The sequence below is a fragment of the Neolamprologus multifasciatus genome, chromosome 16 (genome assembly GCF_963576455.1).
Source record: "Neolamprologus multifasciatus chromosome 16, fNeoMul1.2, whole genome shotgun sequence".
Classification (NCBI taxonomy): Eukaryota; Metazoa; Chordata; class Actinopteri; order Cichliformes; family Cichlidae; genus Neolamprologus; species Neolamprologus multifasciatus.
Window position 1 is genome coordinate 1,556,179 of NC_140454.1, and position 22,192 is coordinate 1,578,370.

General features: G+C 43.8%; 1 protein-coding gene and 1 long non-coding RNA gene across 4 annotated transcripts in view; both read right to left on the bottom strand.

Moving 5' to 3' along the window:
* The window catches only part of LOC146499959 (aryl hydrocarbon receptor-like), a 44,337-nt gene extending 22,918 nt beyond the window's left edge, over positions 1–21,419 (bottom strand). The window contains exons 1-4 of one of the 3 annotated variants that reach the window (XM_085136091.1): positions 20,666–21,419; positions 16,290–16,477; positions 3,833–3,924; positions 1,976–2,065 (exon numbers count right to left, since the gene is read on the bottom strand). In XM_085136091.1, the coding sequence (XP_084992217.1) occupies positions 1,976–2,065; positions 3,833–3,924; positions 16,290–16,477; positions 20,666–20,706 (411 nt within the window). In that variant the 5' untranslated portion in view covers positions 20,707–21,419. The remainder of the gene's footprint in view (positions 1–1,975; positions 2,066–3,832; positions 3,925–16,289; positions 16,478–20,665) is intronic. The other 2 variants (XM_085136090.1, XM_085136089.1) reach the window with 2 other exon arrangements.
* Positions 7,950–14,903, bottom strand: LOC146499960 (uncharacterized). Its single transcript, XR_014869908.1, has 2 exons — positions 9,568–14,903; positions 7,950–9,529 (listed from the first exon to the last, which is right to left on the bottom strand). It is a non-coding gene; the product is annotated as an uncharacterized LOC146499960 (long non-coding RNA).
* Positions 21,420–22,192: the final 773 nt, after the last annotated feature.

A 22,192-nucleotide genomic window follows, 5' to 3' on the forward strand; every position in this document is an offset into this window, starting at 1 on the left:
AAAATATGATTTCCTCAGATGGAGAACTTTCCAACAAAACACAGAAAGTGCATAAAAAAAATTAAACAAAAACAACCAAAAAAACAACAACAAAAAAACAACAAACAACAACAACAACAACAACAAAAAACAAAAACAACAAACAACAAACAACAAAAACAAAAAACAAAAACAACAAACAAAAAACAAAAACAAAAACAAAAACAACAAAAACAAAAAACAACAAAAAACAACAAAAAACAAAAAACAAAAAACAAAAACAAAAACAAAAAACAAAAAAACAAAAAACAAAAAACAAAAAACAAAAACAAAAACAAAAAACAACCCAGTCCTGTGCAAATCAAAGCAGCGAGCTTGGAGAAGATTGTGCTGGACTGATCCGAAGTTCAAGAGTATATTATATGAGTCAGTTTCATTAATTAACAATGAAAATAAAAGGAACCAGCACACCAACAGTACAATAACGAGCACAACCTAAGAAAACAATGCACAGGTGGCGTTAAACCTAACGAGAGCGTGAACCCTCAGCAGCATTACAGCATCAAACTGAGGCTCACCCAGAGATCAAAGTTCTGACATCATCACTGGCCTCCTCTGCTGAAACAAAGTCCTTCTCGACACCCTTATATGTGATGCGGAGTCGCGCTGGGTGAAGCAGGCCATACCGAACACCTTCAATGCCACGGAGTTGCTGCCTGACCGAGTCCGTGCCACCCTGGCGGTGTAGTCGAGGAAGACTGGTCCGGTCTCCAACTTTAATCTGTCGGCGTTCTCTAGCACGTCGTAAAACATCATCACAGTCAGTGTGGTAATGAAACCTGCGTACAACGGCTCGTGGACGGTCGCCGGGCTTAGGTGTGGGCTGGAGGGTCCTGTGCAAACTATCCAAAAGCTCCTTCGCCAGATCAAATGCTTCTTTTAGCAAGGAGGCTACGGCATCTCAGCTATATCATCAGAGCAGACAGTGAGTGCGTGCTCCATCTCCTCGACTGTACCTTTTAGCTCAGACATGGTAGAGTCATTGGCAGCTTTATCGATCGCCAGCTGCAGGTCGAACTTAACGGTAGACAAAGCATCACCCAGAGTATCCTGAAGTTCCTTTTTAAAGATGTCGGCGATATCTTTCCTCAGCAAAGCAGCAACTCGACCTTGAGAGCTTCAATACCAGTATTAGCTTGGTACGAGGGGGAGACGACGGCTGACTCGAGGGTGTGGTCGCGGTTTGCAAACTAGGCCTCAGTTGTGTTTGAATAGTACTGCGGGTTTTAACATTTTTCGCTGCCATTTTACGCCGGCCCGAATAAAACTTCTCAACAAAACAATCCACAAACCGGGAGCTCCCAGACTCGCGTCCTACTCCATCAAAGCTCAACGGGAAGTCCCACAGCACTTCTTTTAAACAGTTCCTTGTTTTCTATAATATAGACCCCTGATTATATCCCACAGATGCATTTTTATACATTTTTATTGTCACAGAAGTTCTACTATTAGATACAATAATGGTGCAAGCTCCACCTGTACATAGTGCTTCAAAGCTGGACGTAGCACTGTGCGAGCGGTGGTGCAGAGACGTGCTGTGCACTGCAGGACGCTGTTGTGGCCGCTGGTTTCTACAAAAGGCCAAGCTATAAATAGGTCTTTCTGCAGCTGTCTGAGCCTGTGACCCTAGCATGCAGGGACTATACTAACGGATCGACGCAGACCCCCGTGTTGCTCCCGCCAGTTGTTGCACGCAAGCAATGCATTTATCAGCTGATGAAGCAGAGCCTCTAACACCTGTAAAATTACTACTTTTGTATTTCAATACAATATAAAAATATCGAATAAATCTTTGAACCCAGGACCTACTTAATGCCACCACGTCACACTGACAGAACCTGTCGCCTCCCTAAATGCTGAGCTACTCTGGCTTCTGGGTCTCATTAGTGAGGAATGACAGTTAATGGATGAAAAAGAGTGAGAAACAGACGGATACCTGATGGAAGCCCAGATAGTCCTGAATGGTGTGAGAGGAGTAGAAGATGGTCCCACTGGCAGTGATAACCAGGATGAATCCATTGAGAGCCTGTTAAAGCAGATGCACAGACACGGTTCATCACTTTGCTTTCATCCGTGTGCTGAGGCTGCAGGATCTGACTGTCATCAGCCAACAGAATCATAACGATGTGGCTTTAACTAGAGGATATGCACTGACGAACAACAGGTACAACAATATGTTCTATTTTTCCCTTTTCGTTCATTTCCATCTAACAGCATTTTTGTCAGACAGTGGGAGGTGGAATAAACGTGGATCTGAGGTTGTGGTTTGGCCCCCCAAACCACAACCTTCAGTGTCCTGATGATGTGTCCTAGATACTGCTTTTCTACTCGAGCAGTACTTTATACAACATGCCTCATTCTCCCACTCACACAAGAACTTTTTCTACCACAGTCGTTCAGATTTAACGTTCATGTTCGCCTCTCTACATCAGTACTGGTTCAGTCACACACACGCACAAACACACACTCCTGGAGGAGTGACTGTTGCGTGTCCTCTCTGATAGCACAGCGCTGATGCACTCCCATGATCTGCTTCCTTCAGGGAGCATGAACAGCCAGTGAAACTGGGCGACACAAACAGTTCAGTGTCTGAACTCTTTCTGAATCATCCAAAATCAAACCAGTCAGCACCTCATGGTATCATTAACCTCCGAGCTGTTTACTTCAGGCATCATCTGTTTACTTCTTGGTTTCCAGACTAAAAGCAGTCAGCCTGTGTCCTGTGTTGTCTGAGCTGTTGTGTGAACCTTCACTGTGTTCATTATTAACATTACCTAAAAGGAAAAGTAGCACAATTACTAAATTCTGCCATATTTCCTCCATTCTCTCAGTTTGAATAATTGATTGGCTCCTCTATAATTCACAACCATCTGATGTGAAGAACAGCAAAGGAAGAGGCTTCATACAAGAGCTCCTTTTATGAAGCCTCTTCCTTTGGAGACAAACCATCACTGTTCATCTCCTCGCTTATTCTGAGGATCAGGAGCATGAGGAGCAGCCGCCTCCTGACTCATCTACAAACCTTTCATTTCTCGCTTTGAACAGTTTGGGGAAACGTACAGTTATCATGTGAAAGAAGTCTGAACATGTTGGAGAAAGGAGCCTTTTTCCTCAACTCTCCTGGAATGCCAGTGTGATGCACATTGGAAGGAAGTGGACCAGAAAATCAAAGACTGCAGCCGATCCCGAAAAGCTCCTCGGTCACACGCGCAGCACAGATGGCACAAAGCTCTTATTTTTCTGTTAGAAGTCAAATTGATCAATAATTTCTACCTGAAATTCCAGAAAATATCCCGTAACAGCATTTCTATCAGATTATCCTATCACACTCTCCAGGTCACCTCATTTGTGTTTATTCATTTTATTTGTGTTAATCCGTTTATACAAGTGTGGTTTTAAAAATTCAGGTATTTTTAAGTATAAAGAAGCTATTCGTATTATTCATGCACAGATGAAGTCAAACACATTTGAACAACACTGAGACTTTTGTCAGACGTGGAACTACAGCAGCAGAACCTTTGGTTAGAAGAGCGATGCAGCAGTTTTAATGCAGTCACGTGAAAAGAGTAAAATGTCAAAGTCTCATCACTGAGTCCCAGATTCTGCATGATGCTCCCAGCTGGGAATCCCTGGAACTGAATCCTAACAGCAAACTAACACTAAACACAACATGTTTGACTAATTAATAAATTATAACTATAGACAAAGGCGTCACAGTTTTGTTGTACATGGTCAGTGATGACAAAGGGCTGCTCTGTTGTAGTCGTGGTGCTTTTGGTGGTTCATAACTGACCTGCAGCAGAAGCTCACCCTCGGGGATCTTGGTATTTGTTCCTCCTGTTTTATTGTGACCATCCTTTGCTCCATTTCGATTGTTAAAGGCAACTGCAGAGAGAAACACACATGCTTCAGTCTTGTGATGTTTGCACAGCACTGCTGTTAGTTTCTCTACATTAAAAGCAGGAAACACACGAACAAATCACTTCATGCAGTTTCTATGCAATGAGCAGTTTCCTCAGGTTCAGAGCTTTTGAGCTAAAATAGACTGTTTTTACTTTAAAACAGAAGAAAGACGACAAATTCCTTCTCATCGTTGTGCAGGTGAAGCCAAAGGCAACACATCACATCACAACACGTCACATCCCGACACGTCGCATCCCAACACGTTCTCATCCCGACACGTCACATCCCGACACGTCACATCCCGACACGTTCTCATCCCGACACGTTCTCATCCCGACACGTCGCATCCCGACACGTCACATCCCGACATGTTCTCATCCCAACACGTTCTCATCCCGACACGTTCTCATCCCGACACGTCGCATCCCGACACGTCACATCCCGACATGTTCTCATCCCAACACGTTCTCATCCCGACACGTCGCATCCCGACACGTCACATCCCGACATGTTCTCATCCCAACACGTTCTCATCCCGACACGTTCTCATCCCGACACGTCACAACCCGACAAGTTCTCATCCCGACACGTTCTCATCCCGACACGTTCTCATCCCGACACGTCACATCCCAACATGTTCTCATCCCAACACGTTCTCATCCCGACACGTTCTCATCCCGACACGTTCTCATCCCGACACGTCACATCCCAACATGTTCTCATCCCAACATGTTCTCATCCCGACACGTCACATCCCGACACGTCACAACCCAACACGTTCTCATCCCGACACGTTCTCATCCCGACACGTCACATCCCGACATGTTCTCATCCCGACACGTCACATCCCAAAACGTCACATCCCGACACGTCACATCCCAACACGTCACAACCCAACACGTCACAACCCGACACGTCACATCCCGACACGTTCTCATCCCGACACGTCACATCCCGACACGTTCTCATCCCGACACGTCACATCCCAACACGTCACAACCCAACACGTCACAACCCGACACATCACAACCCGACACGTCACATCCCAACACGTCACAACCCGACACGTCACATCCCGACACGTCACATCCCAACACGTCACAACCCAACACGTCACAACCCGACACGTCACATCCCGACACGTCACATCCCAACACGTCACAACCCAACACGTCACAACCCGACACATCACAACCCGACACGTCACATCCCAACACGTCACAACCCGACACGTCACATCCCGACACGTCACATCCCAACACGTCACAACCCGACACATCACAACCCGACACGTCACATCCCGACACGTCACAACCCAACACGTCACATCCCGACACGTTCTCATCCCGACACGTCACATCCCAACACGTCACAACCCAACACGTCACAACCCGACACATCACAACCCGACACGTCACATCCCAACACGTCACATCCCGACACGTCACATCCCGACACGTTCTCATCCCGACACGTCACATCCCGACACGTTCTCATCCCGACACGTCACATCCCAACACGTCACAACCCAACACGTCACAACCCGACACATCACAACCCGACACGTCACATCCCAACACGTCACAACCCGACACGTCACATCCCGACACGTCACATCCCAACACGTCACAACCCGACACGTCACATCCCAACACGTCACAACCCGACACGTCACATCCCAACACGTCACAACCCGACACGTCACATCCCGACACGTTCTCATCCCGACACGTCACATCCCAACACGTCACAACCCAACACGTCACATCCCGACACATCACATCCCGACACGTCACATCCCGACACGTCACATCCCAACACGTCACAACCCAACACGTCACAACCCGACACGTCACAACCCAACACGTCACATCCCGACACGTTCTCATCCCGACACGTCACATCCCGACACGTTCTCATCCCGACACGTCACATCCCAACACGTCACAACCCAACACGTCACATCCCGACACATCACATCCCGACACGTCACATCCCGACACGTCACATCCCAACACGTCACAACCCAACACGTCACAACCCGACACGTCACAACCCAACACGTCACATCCCGACACGTTCTCATCCCGACACGTCACATCCCGACACGTTCTCATCCCGACACGTCACATCCCAACACGTCACAACCCAACACGTCACAACCCGACACATCACAACCCGACACGTCACATCCCAACACGTCACAACCCGACACGTCACATCCCGACACGTCACATCCCAACACGTCACAACCCGACACGTCACATCCCAACACGTCACAACCCGACACGTCACATCCCGACACGTCACAACCCGACACGTCACATCCCGACACGTCACATCCCAACACGTCACAACCCAACACGTCACAACCCGACACGTCACAACCCAACACGTCACATCCCGACACGTTCTCATCCCGACACGTCACATCCCAACACGTCACAACCCAACACGTCACAACCCGACACATCACAACCCGACACGTCACATCCCAACACGTCACAACCCGACACGTCACAACCCAACACGTCACAACCCGACACGTCACATCCCGACACGTCACATCCCGACACGTCACATCCCGACACGTCACATCCCGACACGTTCTCATCCCGACACGTTCTCATCCCGACACGTTACACATACATGTAAATGTGTTTTATGTTCTGATCATGAAACAGTATAAGGCGAGGGCTGGAGTTCATGCTGGAGCGTGTTACCGCCACAAGCTGAATTCTGAGAATCCAAAGCATATCATCAGGACACTGAAGGGACCTTTCGTGTTAATATGAGACACACGTGACAAATCATCAGTATTACACGTTGGGAATGAGAATGCTAAGTTTCATCATATTTTCTTTGGCTTAGAAAGAAGTTGGTGTGGAAGAATATTTGCCGATGCTTCGTCCCCTGCTTTGTGTTTTTTGCATTTGTCCATTATGCCAGCAGCGTCTAAGCATCCTTTTTTATTTATACCACACCCCCTCCCTGCAATGGCTCTGCGCGCCCCCTAGGGGGTGTGCCCCCCACTTTGGGAACCCCTGGCTTAGTGGGAAGTTGAAGGTTGTCAGGTCAACTACAGCTTTTCACCACCTTTCTCTCTTTTCTTATGAACTTACAATATATTTATTAGAAACACATTTGATCATGTCCACCACTTTATTAACCTCACCTGTTTTCAAATAAGCAATTTATCTACAACCTTTTACTCCCATTAACCTGCCGCTGTGACCAGTTTTCACCCTACAGATGCAGCTACACTCGACTCCTTTCACAGAAGCCCTTCTTCAGAGCACACCTGGTTACCTGACGCTTCAATGTGGCTACTTGAACGTGGGAAGCTGTGGGAACATCACCAGGACTCGTTGCTTGAAGTTCACATAAAATGACTTTGGAGCGTTAAACTTTGATGTACTTTATTTCACAAAGAAATTATTAATGTGGGAGCACTGTATGAACACTGCTGCTGCTAAACTACTGTGGTGGAAGCAGAGTGCTTGATCCCATCAGTGGGCCCCATGTCAGCACTGGCCAAATGTATCTGGCCCAGTAACTGATAGATTAAACCTGACAAACAAGCACTGACCCTGAAAATCAGGCACTCCCTCATACTTGGCGCTCTCTCTGCCGGCTCTGCAGGCAGCTTTTATTGTAATGTGTTGGTGTACAAAACGCAGACGGGAAGCTGCAAACTAAAGGTTCGTGAGCGTTTGCACATATGACAGCGCCTTGAGCTGGTCTCACTCTTCTTAAACTCTACATTTTCTTTTTTAATTAATTAAAAAAAGACTCAAACCAAAATAAAAATAGAAACAGGAGGAACAAGGAATGAGTCTGTCAGAGTCTACCCAAGACAAAGAAAACACATTTGAGTTTAATAATTTTCTAATCCAGTTATTAAAATTAGATGAAGTGCACATTACATACAGGAGGTGCAACTATGTGGATGAGCTGTGGTTGTACATTCTACTGTGTGAGCACCCTGGCTGAGGAAAACTAATGTGAAACGTCTTGATGACTTACTGCTGTAAGAAACGGATATAAAAACGACTCTGAAGTTGGATACACATTTGTAACAGTTTCAGTGCCAACAGTGACAGCAGACAAGCTCGCAGCTGAACATATGAACCGTAGATGGCCCTTTATGAAGGATTTCAAGAGGTCAGTATAGCTGACCCCTCCTAACAACGCTGACCCCTCACCCAGCTGGCATATTAGCATTAGCTGATAAACTGAAGGAACACAAGAAGCTGGAGAAATACCAACGGCTCAGAGAAGGTGGTGGGATCTGCTTGTCATTCCAGTGATGTTGGAAACCATCAGGACCATCAAGGTTACATTTATTCTCATCAGAGAATAAAACTTTCTTCTGCCTTTCAGTTTCTCATGTTTGGTTCAAACGGTCATATCTGTGGCGTTCAAGGAGACGCGGCCTTTGAAGACGCTTTTTGTTTTTGAAGCCCTTCAGTCTCAGATGCCTCCTGATGGTTATGGGGCTGCAGTTGGCACCAGTAATGGCCTTAATTTGGGTCGAGGTTGTCCAGTGTCTCGACAGACAGCCGATTGGATCCTCTGGCTCAGTGCCGGTGAAATATTTGTTGGGTCTTTCACTTGACTGTTTTGTTCCATAACCCTCAGGATCATTTAAGAAATTCCAAATGAGCTAGAAAAGTACCAAGGGTTCTTCTCTGAGCCCTTGGTGAAGTAAATGGATTGATTCTTATATAGTGCTTTTCTACTCTCCTGGAGTACTCAAAGCGCTGTGTACAACATGCCTCACTCACCCAATCACACTCATACAAGCACTTCTAAACTCAAGTGCAACTAAACAACATTCACACACATTCACACTCTGATGGACACATCGGAGGGCAAGTTGGGGTTAGTTATCCTTGGTCTTGCCCAAGGATATTTGGCATGCAGACTGGGGGAGTCAGGAATCGAACCACCTACCACCAGGTAACGGTGGTCCCAGCGGTAATCAGAGCACTAGATGCGGTGACTCCCAAGCTAGGCGAGTGGCTCCAGCAGACCCCGGGAACAACATCGGAGATCTCTGTCCAGAAGAGCGCAGTCCTAGCAACAGCTAAGATACTGCAGGACCCTCAAGCTCCCAGACCTCTGGTAGAGGACCCGAGCTTGAAGGATAGACCGCCCGCAGGGGCGAGTGGGGGATTATCTTTTTATATAATAAATAAAAATCTACAGAGTTGAAATTGATTGAATTCCCTGCCTGAAAGGCCCTGTCACAGCTTTTACACAGGCTAATCCATAAACATCAGACATAAACAAGTCCACTGGACTTGTTTACATGACCCACTAACCGGCCACAGCTCGGGAGTTTGGCTGCTGACAAAAACCAGTAAAAACTCACATCTTCTCTATTCCTGCTTCGCTTCACTGGCTTCTCGTGAAATTTTTACCTAATTTAAATATTTTTATTAATCACACATAAAGCCCAAATCCTTCTTACATCCAGCTTCTCTAGTTATCCCGTTAGAGACTACTGACGACTCCACTGCTTCACTTCAAATCCACGTTCTTGAGTTTGCAGCACCAAACCTTTGAAACGACATCCCTGCAGCTGTCGTTCATTTTGATTAGTACATATTAATATTTCACCACATTTTTGGCTATAATTGACAATAACACGCACTTTATAAAGCGCTACACAAATAAGGTTATAAGTTATCATAACAATAAAGTTCCCATGAGTTTGACATTTTAAGTAATGCACAATTTTCTGCTCTGATATTCATCTGTAAGGTCAGTTAAGCTTGTATAAATGTGCAGTAATTACAATACAACCACACCTCTGTGCTTCTCTGTGCAAACAACCAAACCATCCTTTGCTTTGCATCGACAGCCGTCCTGGCATTAGCAGGGCTGGGGGATGGGCTTAAGCCAAGTAGGAAAAGGACAGAGGATGAGGCTGGCAGAGGGAGGAAGAGCTGTCATTAAGGGCCGGCCCACTGCTGATCCCACAGCTCTACCTTTCATCTGTGGTCCGAGAGATGACCTACAGGAAGGAGGGGGAAGCAGTGCGCAGTGAAACAGGCATCATGACCTGTCACAAGACTTTGGGAATGGTCACACAGCTTACAGAACAAATCCCGGAGCAGCAGTTCTGGGCTACAAACTGCAGATATTTGCAGCCTCATAGCTCATTTTGATACAATATCAGAGGAATCCACAGGAAGACCCTGAACGTCTTTGACCTTATCATCACGACAAGTTTCATGCTTTGCTCTCTTTATGAACATTATTCATATTTGTTCATTTACAAATAAAATCCACTAAAATTAAATAGCGTGTTCCCAGAGCCGCAGCTTATCTGACCAACAAATACCCAGCTATGGATACAATAACAGGATTATTAATGTTAATAATAACAACAATAATCATGTCTGTGGTTCACTACAGGTCCAAACATGGAGGGGACGACTCAGCAACACTGGAGTGAAATCAGGTTGGCTTCCTGTCTTTAAAAAACTGCTTCCAGGACACTGGGTCAGTTAACGGGGACAGGAAGAGGAAGAAGGACAGAGCGCCCGGCTGCAGGCACAGACGTTTCTAAGAAACCCAGAGGCGTCTTTATTGCCTCAGTTCTGTCATCTACAATCTTATCAAGCTTCTGTTTGTTGTAAACACAGCAGCAGTCGCCTCCAAGGCACAGCTGATCTAACAATTTATCCAAACAACAAATGGATAAATGAATAAAACAGCTGCTATGGTCACACCTACTGTGCTGCACTATATGTAGAGCAGGGTTAAATGTGTGCTCTAGCCATTTGAGGACCATAGTTATAAAATTTACATCATTTCCACATCCTGGGATCAGCTTGGAGCTCGACTAACAGTGACTCCTGGCATACATGTGATTTATTTAAAGTGTTTGAAGCTTGTGAGACATTTATGCTTGTTCTTTTCTATATCACAGAAACCTAAAAAATCCAAATCAAAAGTGGCAAAGTGAGTTTGCTCCACTGCCCAAACTTCCAGTCACGTTTTTGCCTGCAACACTAAAAGGCATGTCATGCATTTTAGTAAAGCTGTTGTTGGATGTTAGTAAAGCTGACATCCATCATGAACAACCCACATCACCCACTGCATGAGTCTGTGAGTGGGCTGAGCAGCTCCTTTAGTCAGAGACTGAAACACCCTCGCTGCAGGAAGGAACTCCTCAATCACGATGTCATGACTCACTGGACACTGTGAACATCCACGGTCACCACTTCATGCATAATGCTTCCATGTGTACGGACATGTGCAGGTATATATGTATGTATATGAATACAGTGTTGGGAAGGTTACTTTTAAAATGTATTCCATTACAGATTACAGATTACATGCCCCAAAATGTATTCTGTAACGTATTCTGTTACGTTACTCAATGAGAGTAACGTATTCTGAATACTTTGGATTACTTAATATATTATCATGCTGTTTACAACTACATGAATGTACTATTGCTGTGATTTATTACTGTTACTGAAGGTCCGCGGCTCCGAACCGTAGTAAAGGGACCTCTGGCTAATACGGTGGGTTCTGTGTCGGCTCGTAGCTGAAAACTAGCTTTACTTTGTTGTCTGGGTCAACTTTGCTAGCAGAGACAGAGAGAGGCGTTGAAAGGCTGCTCCAACGGAACTTATTGTTTCAGAGGAAAACACGAACACGGTGTACAGTCGAGTCTTAATAGCTTACTTACAACTGGGCTCGTCAGGCTCTCTTCTTGGCTGCAGTGGTTATTATTATATTTACATGCTTCCAGCTCCCGTTTCTGCTCGATGACAGCTCGTACTTTTCCTTTTTCTCCCTCCCTCGCTCACAGACACATAACGTGTATGGCAGTCCATTCTCCCTGCAGCACGGACTACACTGCCCATGATGCTACATTCTTTAGAGCTATACCTGTAGCATTCTGCCTGTTAGCTTAGCACAACAACAACAGAAGGAAACACGCAGAGAGAGAGCGTCACCCTGCAACCATGGTAACCGTAACGCCGCCTGGAACAACAGAACGTAGCTGTCAAACAAAACCCAAACAGTCCTGACCCGCCACAATATGAAACAGGGAAGTACCGCCGTGTAATCCATTTATTTCAACAAAGTAACTGTATTCTAAATACCACCTTTTTAAACGGTAACTGTAACGGAATACAGTTACTCATATTTTGTATTTTAAATACGTAACGGCGGTACATGTATTCCGTTACTCACCAACACTGTATATAGTGTGTTATCTTACTTTTTTTCATTGGTTGTACTTTTTGGATTTCCTTCCTCTGTACCTGAGCTGAGGTGACGCAAAAATTTCCCCGTTGTGGGATCAATAAAGTCTTATTTCATCTTATCACTTCATCTACGCTGCACGTCATCTGTGGCAGGACTGCTAGAAACACGTGATCTGAACTTTTTCAAACGTTAGCTCAGACTAATAGCTGAACCTGCAGCTCAGGTGGTCGAGCAGGTCGTCTGCTGACTCAGCATCTCTAACAGTGCTTGGATCCAAAAGCCAGACAGCAGCTGTGAATGTGTATTTTATAGCTGAGGATACGGGGGCGGGGGATCCACGTGTTTGCAGCGTTAACTCACCTCTCCTCAGACTGAATGAGCCCATTGTAGCTGCTGACAATAACAAAGATGGCAGCTGGCTCGGATAATGCCGTCAGCCAGATTAAACGGGCTCTGTCGGAGCTTTGTTCAGCTCCTGTGATGCATTCAATGCCCGCTCTCAGGAGATTTTTAAAGACACCTTATTGATGTTGAAAAAAACAATACTTAATGAAGTCATAGCTCTCTTAGTGTTTAAGAGTTCCTCTTAACATCCAAGCGGAGCAGAGTGCTGAAGAAGTGGCAGCATTCCCAGAGTGCTGCTAGCTCCATGCTGTCCAGGTCATCCAGCCTCGGAAGCTTCTGACAAGTGAATTGTAATTATATTACAGCAAATTACAGCTGACTGCAGAGGCAGCCTGGAGCACTGGAGCTGCTTCCTTTATGTAAGAGCCCTGAGCTTGTTAATTACTTAGAGACTATCCAGGAAGTAGGCTAATGCAGTTAGACAGGAGGTTTTGTCTATAGGCTACACTTTGACCTAATGCTACGGCGATCCACGATCAATAATTCACTGTGACAGCTTGAGATACCAAATGCTTCTGTATCTTACTAAATGTAGCTCCTGAACATAAGGAAATATATAAGAAAAGCACTTTGCTTTCTTTTCTTAGCGTGCAGCCACGTGGCAAAACTAAGCAAAGCATTTGTGTGAACACTTTAAACAACCCTAATCACCACAGCTGTAACCTGTGTGTCTCTACCAAACAGCCATTTCAGAACGACGCTGCCTTAAACAAACACTGCTCTGCCTCCATTTCATAAATTCTTTAAACTCCAGGGTTTCTCTCAATTATTCATGTTTTGGGAGCCACTGCATTGCAGCATTCACCTCGCAAGATCGCCACCTAAAATAACAACGTCTTCATTCTGAACGCCATGCAACACATACCAAACACAGTTCTTAATCCCCATATATGTGAAGTCACACAGACACGGGTCTCAATGAAATATTGAGAGCCTGTCGCTGTGATGAAGTCATCAGAAGAAGGCAGTGGGTTCTTGTCCGTGTGGTGCTCTGAGATGATCTGCAAACTGTTGGGCAACACCAAAAGAGTAGCTTGACTGTTGTGACACAATCATCATGGCTGAAAATAACGGAGGACATTTAAAAACAGCTGCTGCTTTCTGTTCACAGTAAAGACACGTAAAAACAAATTCCAGTTTGTTTCTATCTGGTCTTTAAGTCTGACGTCGTTAGCCGTTTTCAGGTCCAAACTCCGCTTCAGGTCCCAAAGTCAAACGAACACGGCGACATCACTGAGAGTCACAAACTGTCAATTCTTTCATCTTTAATAAAATGATCAGTGTTGCTGCTTTACCAGGTGTAACAATGAAGTTTAACATCCAGGCATCCATGAAAATAGGATTTATTACATTTAACAGAGTTAGAAGTTAGCAGGAAGTTAGCTTGCTAGCTTCCACCTAAACATGATATAGCATGTTCTGACTGAGAGATTTCTGAAACAATTCAAATGTACAGCTCTGTTATCACTTCCAACATAAATGAAGACAGAAAACTAAACAGCAGTGACGTTTGTAGGGTTACTGAAGTTGGACTAGCTGGTATATAATGATGTGCTACGTGATGGCTAGCGACACAGCTATGTTAGCGTAAACACAGTGAAGCTGGAGGATGAACGCTAACACTTTTCCACTCGATAAAAGTTAATGTGAGGGTTCCTGATGGTTAGAGACAAATGCAATTGCATGGCAGGATGCTGTAAATGGGCCAAACTCCAGTCAGGAGAACAACTGAGATAATCCATCCACAATACCAGGTTAGTCATTAATATACTGCTGCATGCAGTGTTGCCAACTTAGCGACTTTGTCGCTATATTTAGCGACTTTTTTTTCTAAAAAGCGACTAGCGACAAATCTGGCGACTTTTTCTGGTGTTATTGGAGACTTATTTATGACGACTTTTTGACGTGAAAGGGCGTGCTTGCTCTTACTCTCACCAAGCAGCGGCAGTGTTGCCAACTTAGCGACTTTGTCGCTATATTTAGCGAGTTTTCAGACCCCCTAGCGACTTTTTTTCTAAAAAACTTTTTTTCTTTTTTTAGCTAAAAAAAGACATGAAAGCGCATATCGCTTTTACTCTCAACAAGCAGCGGGTGCTGTAACGCAGTCAGTTCTTCTTTTACTCTTATGCTGTTTTGTGGATCAGGTTTAAAACTACTTATAAACACACACACACAAAGTAACTCCACCAGAGTGTCTATTTCGGGTCACTTTTGCCGGTCGAAGCCCAGATAAAGGAGCAGGGTTGGAATTGTGACATTAAAAAACAATAATTGCTAAAAGAAATTTAATTTGTAGTTCTAAATAAATTCTAAATGCATTTAGGTGAGTAAATGTTTTTTAAATGTTTAGGTAAAATGTTTTTTACTCACTTTATGTCTCTTCCACGATGTTATTTCTCTCTCCAACAGCATAGGTTACAATTATATTAGCATGACCAATTATGCAAATTAGGCGATGACGTCATTTAGCAACCTCTAGCGACTTTTAGGACAGCCAATAGCGATTTTCCTTACTGAGGAGTTGGCAACACTGGCTGCATGGGCTGGAGTTACATCGTAAGGGTTTAAAAACTGAGCTTTAAAATGAACAGCGGTAATTAATAAACACAGAGTAGTTTGGACCCAGAAGCAGAGTTCATATGTCATCAACAACTTGATTGGTTCACAGGGAAGCAGTGGTTAAGACAGCAAGAGGGTCCTGGTTCAAACTCCAGTCGTGGTTTTGTAGTACCAAAAAGACATGAGTACAGATAGAAACAGCAGTCTCCTCTACTGGTTCTGAGTGAAAGACCCTTCAAAGAGGATATTACTGTTCTAACTTAAATAGATGCTATTTTTGATTTTTTAAATATTAATATTTATTCCCCCTCCTCTTTACAATTTAAGTAATATTCTACACTATCTGTTTCCACAGAAGTTGGCCTTAATTCCTTGGTGTTGTGGTGATGTAGTGAAGTGGAACAAGCTCCAGGGATTTTCACCAAAACAAACAAACAAACAAACAAACAAAGTGCAAAGCTGTTCTGCAAACCTTTCACCATCAGTTGCTGAGTAAAGGTCTAACTACAAGAAATCCACCAGTGACATTTCACATGTTTCTAACTTTTTTTATAGCTGTGAAACAACAACTGTATCTTTGATCAGTCCAGTTCATCTGTTACTGTTTTATCAGAGGATTTTACCATACATACAGATTTCCATCAGCTCATCCTGCACTTTGCAAAATATTCACCTGTTTACAAATGTGCAGACTATTATACACATTATTGTCATTGTGCAGTGCATATTATGGCTCTGTCTTTAATCCAGCACAGGATTAATACGATATCCATCTGTGAATGGATGAACATCTCACTCTGTGCAGAGCTGAACATTGTTGTTATTTAGTGTATGTGTCTTTTTGCATAGCTTTACACAGCAGCAGTTGGACTCATTTTCATGGGAAGAAATCCACAGAGGAGAGAATGAAATTCTACCCATCAGTTTCTTGCAGTAGTCTCTCCCACAGCCACCAGCTTCAGTGGTTTTAGGGCCCAGACGGTTTCTGGTAATAGCATCAGGAACCTTTTACACTGGAAGTCGATATTCAAAGGTCCAAATATGGCAAATAAGGCAAGTGTTCAATCCCTACGCTGAGCTACGCTAACCGTTTAGGAATCATAAGTTTTATAGAGAAACACCAAAAACCTTTCAGGTAACTTTACCAGAGAAGAAACTCTTGGCTCGTAGGTAGCTGACACTCAGGCGGAGGATGGACAGTTTATCCAGACTGGCGGTGACCTCTTCAGGAAACGGCAGCAGACTGGCCAGCCGCTCCAGCTCCCCGTTTAGCCTGTCTCTATGTCGTTTAGATGGATTGGACTTGGATCCCTCAGTTGGCGGTTGCTTCACCCTGATTAGAAAGCAAACAAGAACCATTGGTATTGCTGTAGATAGATTAGATCTGGTTCTTCATGTATGCAGCCTGTCTTCTGTATTATTTTTACGTGTAGACTTGCTGTGTATCAAAGACAGACATTGCTCTGGGTCTCAAAAGTGTGGTCAAGTAAAGAAGTCCCTTAAAAATCGACTTTCATTCCAATAACCAGCAGAGAGCGACCACTCCAACAAGACCTCGGGAAACTCTTTCTGACAGCAGATGTAAAATGTGCTTAATACAGATAATAAAGACATAAAAACCCTGCATATGTTTACAGTGCAGTAAGACAGTTTATTGTCTCATTTCAATTCAGTTTTATTTATAAAGCGCCAAATCACAACAAAAGTCGCCTCAAGGCGCTTCATAGATACAGAGAAAAACCCAACAATCATATGACCCCCTATGAGCAGCACTTTGGCGACAGTGGGAAGGAAAAACTCCCTTTTAACAGGAAGAAACCTCCAGCAGAACCAGGCTCAGGGAGGGGCGGGGCCATCTGCTGTGATTGGTTGGGGTGAGAGAAGGAAGACAGGATAAAGACATGCTGTGGAAGAGAGACAGAGATTAATAACAGATATGATTCAATGCAGAGAGGTCTGTTAACACATAGTGAGTGAAGAAGAAACACCCAGTGCATCATGGGAATCCCCGGCAGCCTACATCTATTGCAGCATAACTAAGGGAGGATTCAGGGTCACCTGGTCCAGCCCTAACTATATGCTTTAGCAAAAAGGAAAGTTTGAAGCCTAATCTTGAAAGTAGAGATAGTGTCTGTCTCCTGAATCCAAACTGGAAGCTGGTTCCACAGAAGAGGGGCCTGAAAACTGAAGGCTCTGCCTCCCATTCTACTTTTAAATACTCTAGGAACAACAAGTAGGCCTGCAGAGCGAGAGCGAAGTGCTCTAATAGGGTGATATGGTACTACAAGGTCATTAAGATAAGATGGCGCCTGATTATTTAAGACCTTGTATGTGAGGAGCAGGATTTTGAATTCTGGATTTAACAGGAAGTCAAAACAGGAGAAATCTGCTCTCTCTTTCTAGTCCCTGTCAGGACTCTTGCTGCAGCATTTTGGATTAGCTGAAGGCTTTTCAGGGAGTTTTTAGGACTTCCTGATAATAATGAGCCTATTAGTTTAGCCTCAGCCTAAACTAAGCAAAGTGACGATGGGTGAAATAAGTGGTGGGAGGCAGGCAGCCTGAGACCCACTTTTCTCTGCTTCCAAACGAGTGACAGACGTGACCTTGAAGCCGTCACCTTCAAAATGACAAGTGACGTGTTTTTGGTGTGTTGGAGCTTTACTGACAACAGCATGCAAATAATATTGTAGCGGAAAGATAAAGTAGGGTGTGATTGAAGGTAGGTCTATGGTTTTCCAGCCTGCACAGTAACACCGGCATTTGTTGTGTGAAGTAATCCTTTAACAACACCCATCTTAATCTATCTGGCTGTGACTGAAACCAACGAGCTTTCAGTTCAATCAGATTTGAATCGTTTCTTACAAGCGACGTGTTTATTCGCGGCTTTAACTGCTGGTTTCAGACTTCAGTAGAATCTGGATGATGAACCAGATGCAAAGAAAGAAAGTTGTACTAATGTAGGCTGACGGATGTGAGACATCACAGAGCTCAAAGTAAAGAGTACTTTATCCTACATGCCTGCGGATGGTCTTGTCAGTATATATACTACATATATTCTATAGTTTGCATTAAAAGAGCAGCCAATCACATGCTCTGAACGTCAGTGCTGGGTGGGCCTCCCTGTCGGCCTACATTTATAACAAATCAAAGCTGAAGTTTCACATTTTCTTGGTTGTTTCCACACTAGCATGGCAACAACGTGAGTATAATACAACTACAACGACCTCTCCTAACATCACAACACATGCATGGATGGAGATCTGTTTGTCCTGCACGTCAGAGACAGCAGCTTGTCTTTTTCCCTCTCGCCGTCTCCGTTCAGTGCTGCACCACGTTGTTGTTTTCACTCAAATTCACTCTCTGATTTGATCTTTTCTGAGTCGCTCGAGTCAGATAAACATTCAGCGTCGCTCAGTCGGGAAATGTGTTTGTGTGGAATCGTCACGCGTCATCTTTCTCAGAGTTAAGCTCATCTCAGTAGTGACAGTACGTGTCAGCAAGAGGAGAATTATAGGCTGTGTTTAGGAGCTTTACTGACACTGAGGCCATTTTCAGGAATGATGCTGCCCCACTGATCCGCTTCTGAACTTGAGTTCTGTCACATTCATGGGAGTCAAAGTCATTTCAGTTCTTAGGCCTGACCAGCAAAACCACAGTAACCTAGAAGTAGGGATGCACCGATACCGATACTGGTATCGGTATCGGGGCCGATACTGTAAAATGTGTGTGTACTCATACTCGTAAAAGTTAACCAATACCATGAACCGATACTAACTTATTTCATTAATCAGAGGGTGGCTTGTCATTTCTGTTGTAGTTTTTTAGATTGGCCACTAGGGGGACATCCCGCGCTAAACAGGCACAGGGTTAGACGAGTGAGACTGGCAGCTCCAGATAAAAAAGAGAAACTGGAGGCTGCTGTAGCTAGGCTAAACAAAATGTCAGCAGTGTGGAACAGCCAACTTTAACTCAGGTTTTGGAAAAGCGAAGAAAAATGTCAAGAGAAAATCCACGGATTGAACCGTCTTCTCAGCATACTCGAGCTGCGATATGAAATTGGACACTCTGCAATAATTTAAAAGTTTATTTTATTCTCAAACCTAATTTGTATTTATTTTATTCCAAACAGAAGTGTTTATTTATTATTCTGAAAGCTCGAGACAGTGCCAATAGTTCAGTGATATTCTGTTAAATTACAATGTGGAGACTCTGCAATAATTTAACAGAAGTGCTTATTTTTCACTTGAATTTTTTTTGTGGTCATTTTTATTAAGATTTTATTTTTTATCTGCAGAGAATAAAATAAAACCTGTCTTCCAATTCATTGCATTTGTGTGTGTGTGGTAGAAGTATCGTTTTTTGTACTCTGTATCGGCAAGTACTCAGATCCAAGTATCGGTATCGTATCGGTTTGAAAATATTGGTATCGTTGCATCCCTACCTAGAAGTGCGCAGTGTTTTCATCATTTGCTTCTGCAAAGAGGATGGGCCACAGTTCCTCCACAGCAAAGTGAAGCAGTCACACTTATCACAAACACTTGGTTCAGGGAACGGTTACATTTTCCACACAGGGCCGGTTGGTTCGCTACTTTCCCTTAATTCATGAAATCATCACCGAACAATTGCATTTTGTATTAACTGGATCCTGCAGTCAGATAAACATTCAGCCTGTTTAACCCTGACAACAAGTCTGGTTTGTCTAATATTAACATTTATTCGATAAACACGCGAAAAGCTGAGAAATCCGGAAGTGGGGGTGAAATGGTTTTATAGCAGCGCATTAGATGTAACGATTTTAAATATAACTTCTTTGATATGACTTCTTCTTTTTAAATAATTCTCCCGCAGCTTTCCCCAGAGTCACATCCGAGCAGAACAAAGGCCTGCGGAGGCTGCAGATCATCTCGGTGCCGTTTCCCACAGTTTAGCAGAGACCGAGCGTTTAAAGCTGTGACCGTGACGCCGCTGACTGCTCGGAATTTATTTTAAAAGATTTATTTTTTACTGAAAAAGGTTGGTGAGTGTTTGAGTCGCGTTAATGCGATTAAAAAAAGATTAGGGCCTCTTACCAAAGGCCTTGTTACAAAAAGATTTGAAATTAAATGAAGCGGAGTTTTACTAAATCAACAACAACATATAAAAAACGAAGATATCCTAAATGTCCCCGCGAAAGGAAACGAAAGGGGAAAAACGGCCCAGATGGTTGTTTGAAGGGCGTTTGACAGAAAATAGCCGAGCTGTCGTCCCGGAAGCCTCGAGGCCTGGAAAACGTTGGGACAATAAAAATAATTCATGTACAATAATTCACACGAGTGCTGCGTTATTATTAACAGACAGAAATAGTGTTAAAGGAGGAGGCCACAGCTGCAGGCCTGCGATAATCCGCACTGAACATCCAGCGACCTGATTCAGCATCGTCAGCAAACCGATTTGTTTCGATGCATTTCGGATCTTCTTAATTACAAACACAATAAATGTGACGTGGATGTTCGAATAGACGGAGGGAAGCCTTCAAACTTACACTCGCTGGACGGGTTTTCTCCTCTTGCGTCCTGCGTACATGGCTGTGACTCTTACAGAAGCCTCTGGAGATCCGTCTCTGCGCTACATGTACAAAAACTCTGCTTTTATCCTCCGCGTCAGCTGGAAAAGCAGGATCGTCAAATTAAAATATGCGATAAAGAATCCGACCTGCCATAAATGAGAACATTCAGCTGCGCAAACATCAACTTGTTATGAGTGAAAAAGCAACGCGGAGTTTTGCTCCTGAGGAAAAGCAGTGCGCACTCTGCTCCACTTTCCAACCGCAGCTCAAAGACGCGCTCCCAGTATTCCCATTTACTCAGAAGTGTCCTCCAATTAGGCCGGACAGCAGTTACGAGATGGACAGCGGGTGCGCGCATTCCACTGGCGGGTACGCCCCATGCAAATTTCGAACGGATGCGCGCTTCACGGGATTCGCCTTAAATGCAGTTTGGGCAGCGGGGATGCGTGTGGGAAACGTGCGCGTGCACATAGGAGAGTCCTGGAAACACTAGCGCGGCGAGTTCACGCAAGCGTGTTCCCGAGCGAGTCCCGGCGTCCAATCAGCGCACAAAGCAGACGCGGAGGGTTATGCGGAGGCTGAATGTGGGACAGGGGTCAGACTCATGTACGCCGGGGAGTTTATGCGGACGTTGATAACATCTGTGACGGGACAGAGACACAATATTACTACAAAGAGATGGAAAGACTACAGAGAGGGAAAGGATTCAAATAATATAATATTAAAACAATCACAGAGTGTTGGCAGACAATCAAATAATGACATCATTTATGAAAGAAATAATTAATACATCTCAATGCTCGTTAATAGCGTCATTGTTTAAGTTGTTACGTTGAGTAATTTGAAAATAATTATTTTGTGGCTCATTTTCATTATTCTGTTTTCCATGATTTCATCCTTTTGCTTGTTAACCTGCTGGTGCAGCTCAGGATGTGACGCCATCACAGTTAGAGAGAGCTTGACAATGATATACTGTGCAAAACAACGTACGAAATCAAAATCGAGGGAAAGAACATTATCATCTTTATATCTTATTAGGGAAATTCCATATAAATAAATGTATATTTCAAAAGTCAACCCCTTCATTTAATTTGTTTTTGATTGAAATTGAATATTACTTAAACTCTCTTAAATTAAAAAAGGTTTATCATTGATTGAAATTCATTCAGAAATGTTTAACGAATGAGCTGAAGTCTCACATCGCTCCTTTTTTCCTCTCCTTTATTTATTTATCCTTCTTATTTCTTTGTACTGTACATTGTTACTTTTATTTGCCCTCTATGTTTACTGTACAAACTGAACTGGAATGACTGACTGTTCACTATAATTTCAAATAAAGTTAAAAGAAGAAAAAAAAAAGATTTACCACTAGCGTCCAATCAAATTCTCTCATTCTCAAGTGTTTTATTATAGAATATATAGTTACATAATTACAACGTGAAGAATTAAAATCTCTCTGACTTTACTTTGCAAATTTTTTTAAGACCCTGTTAATAATAATTA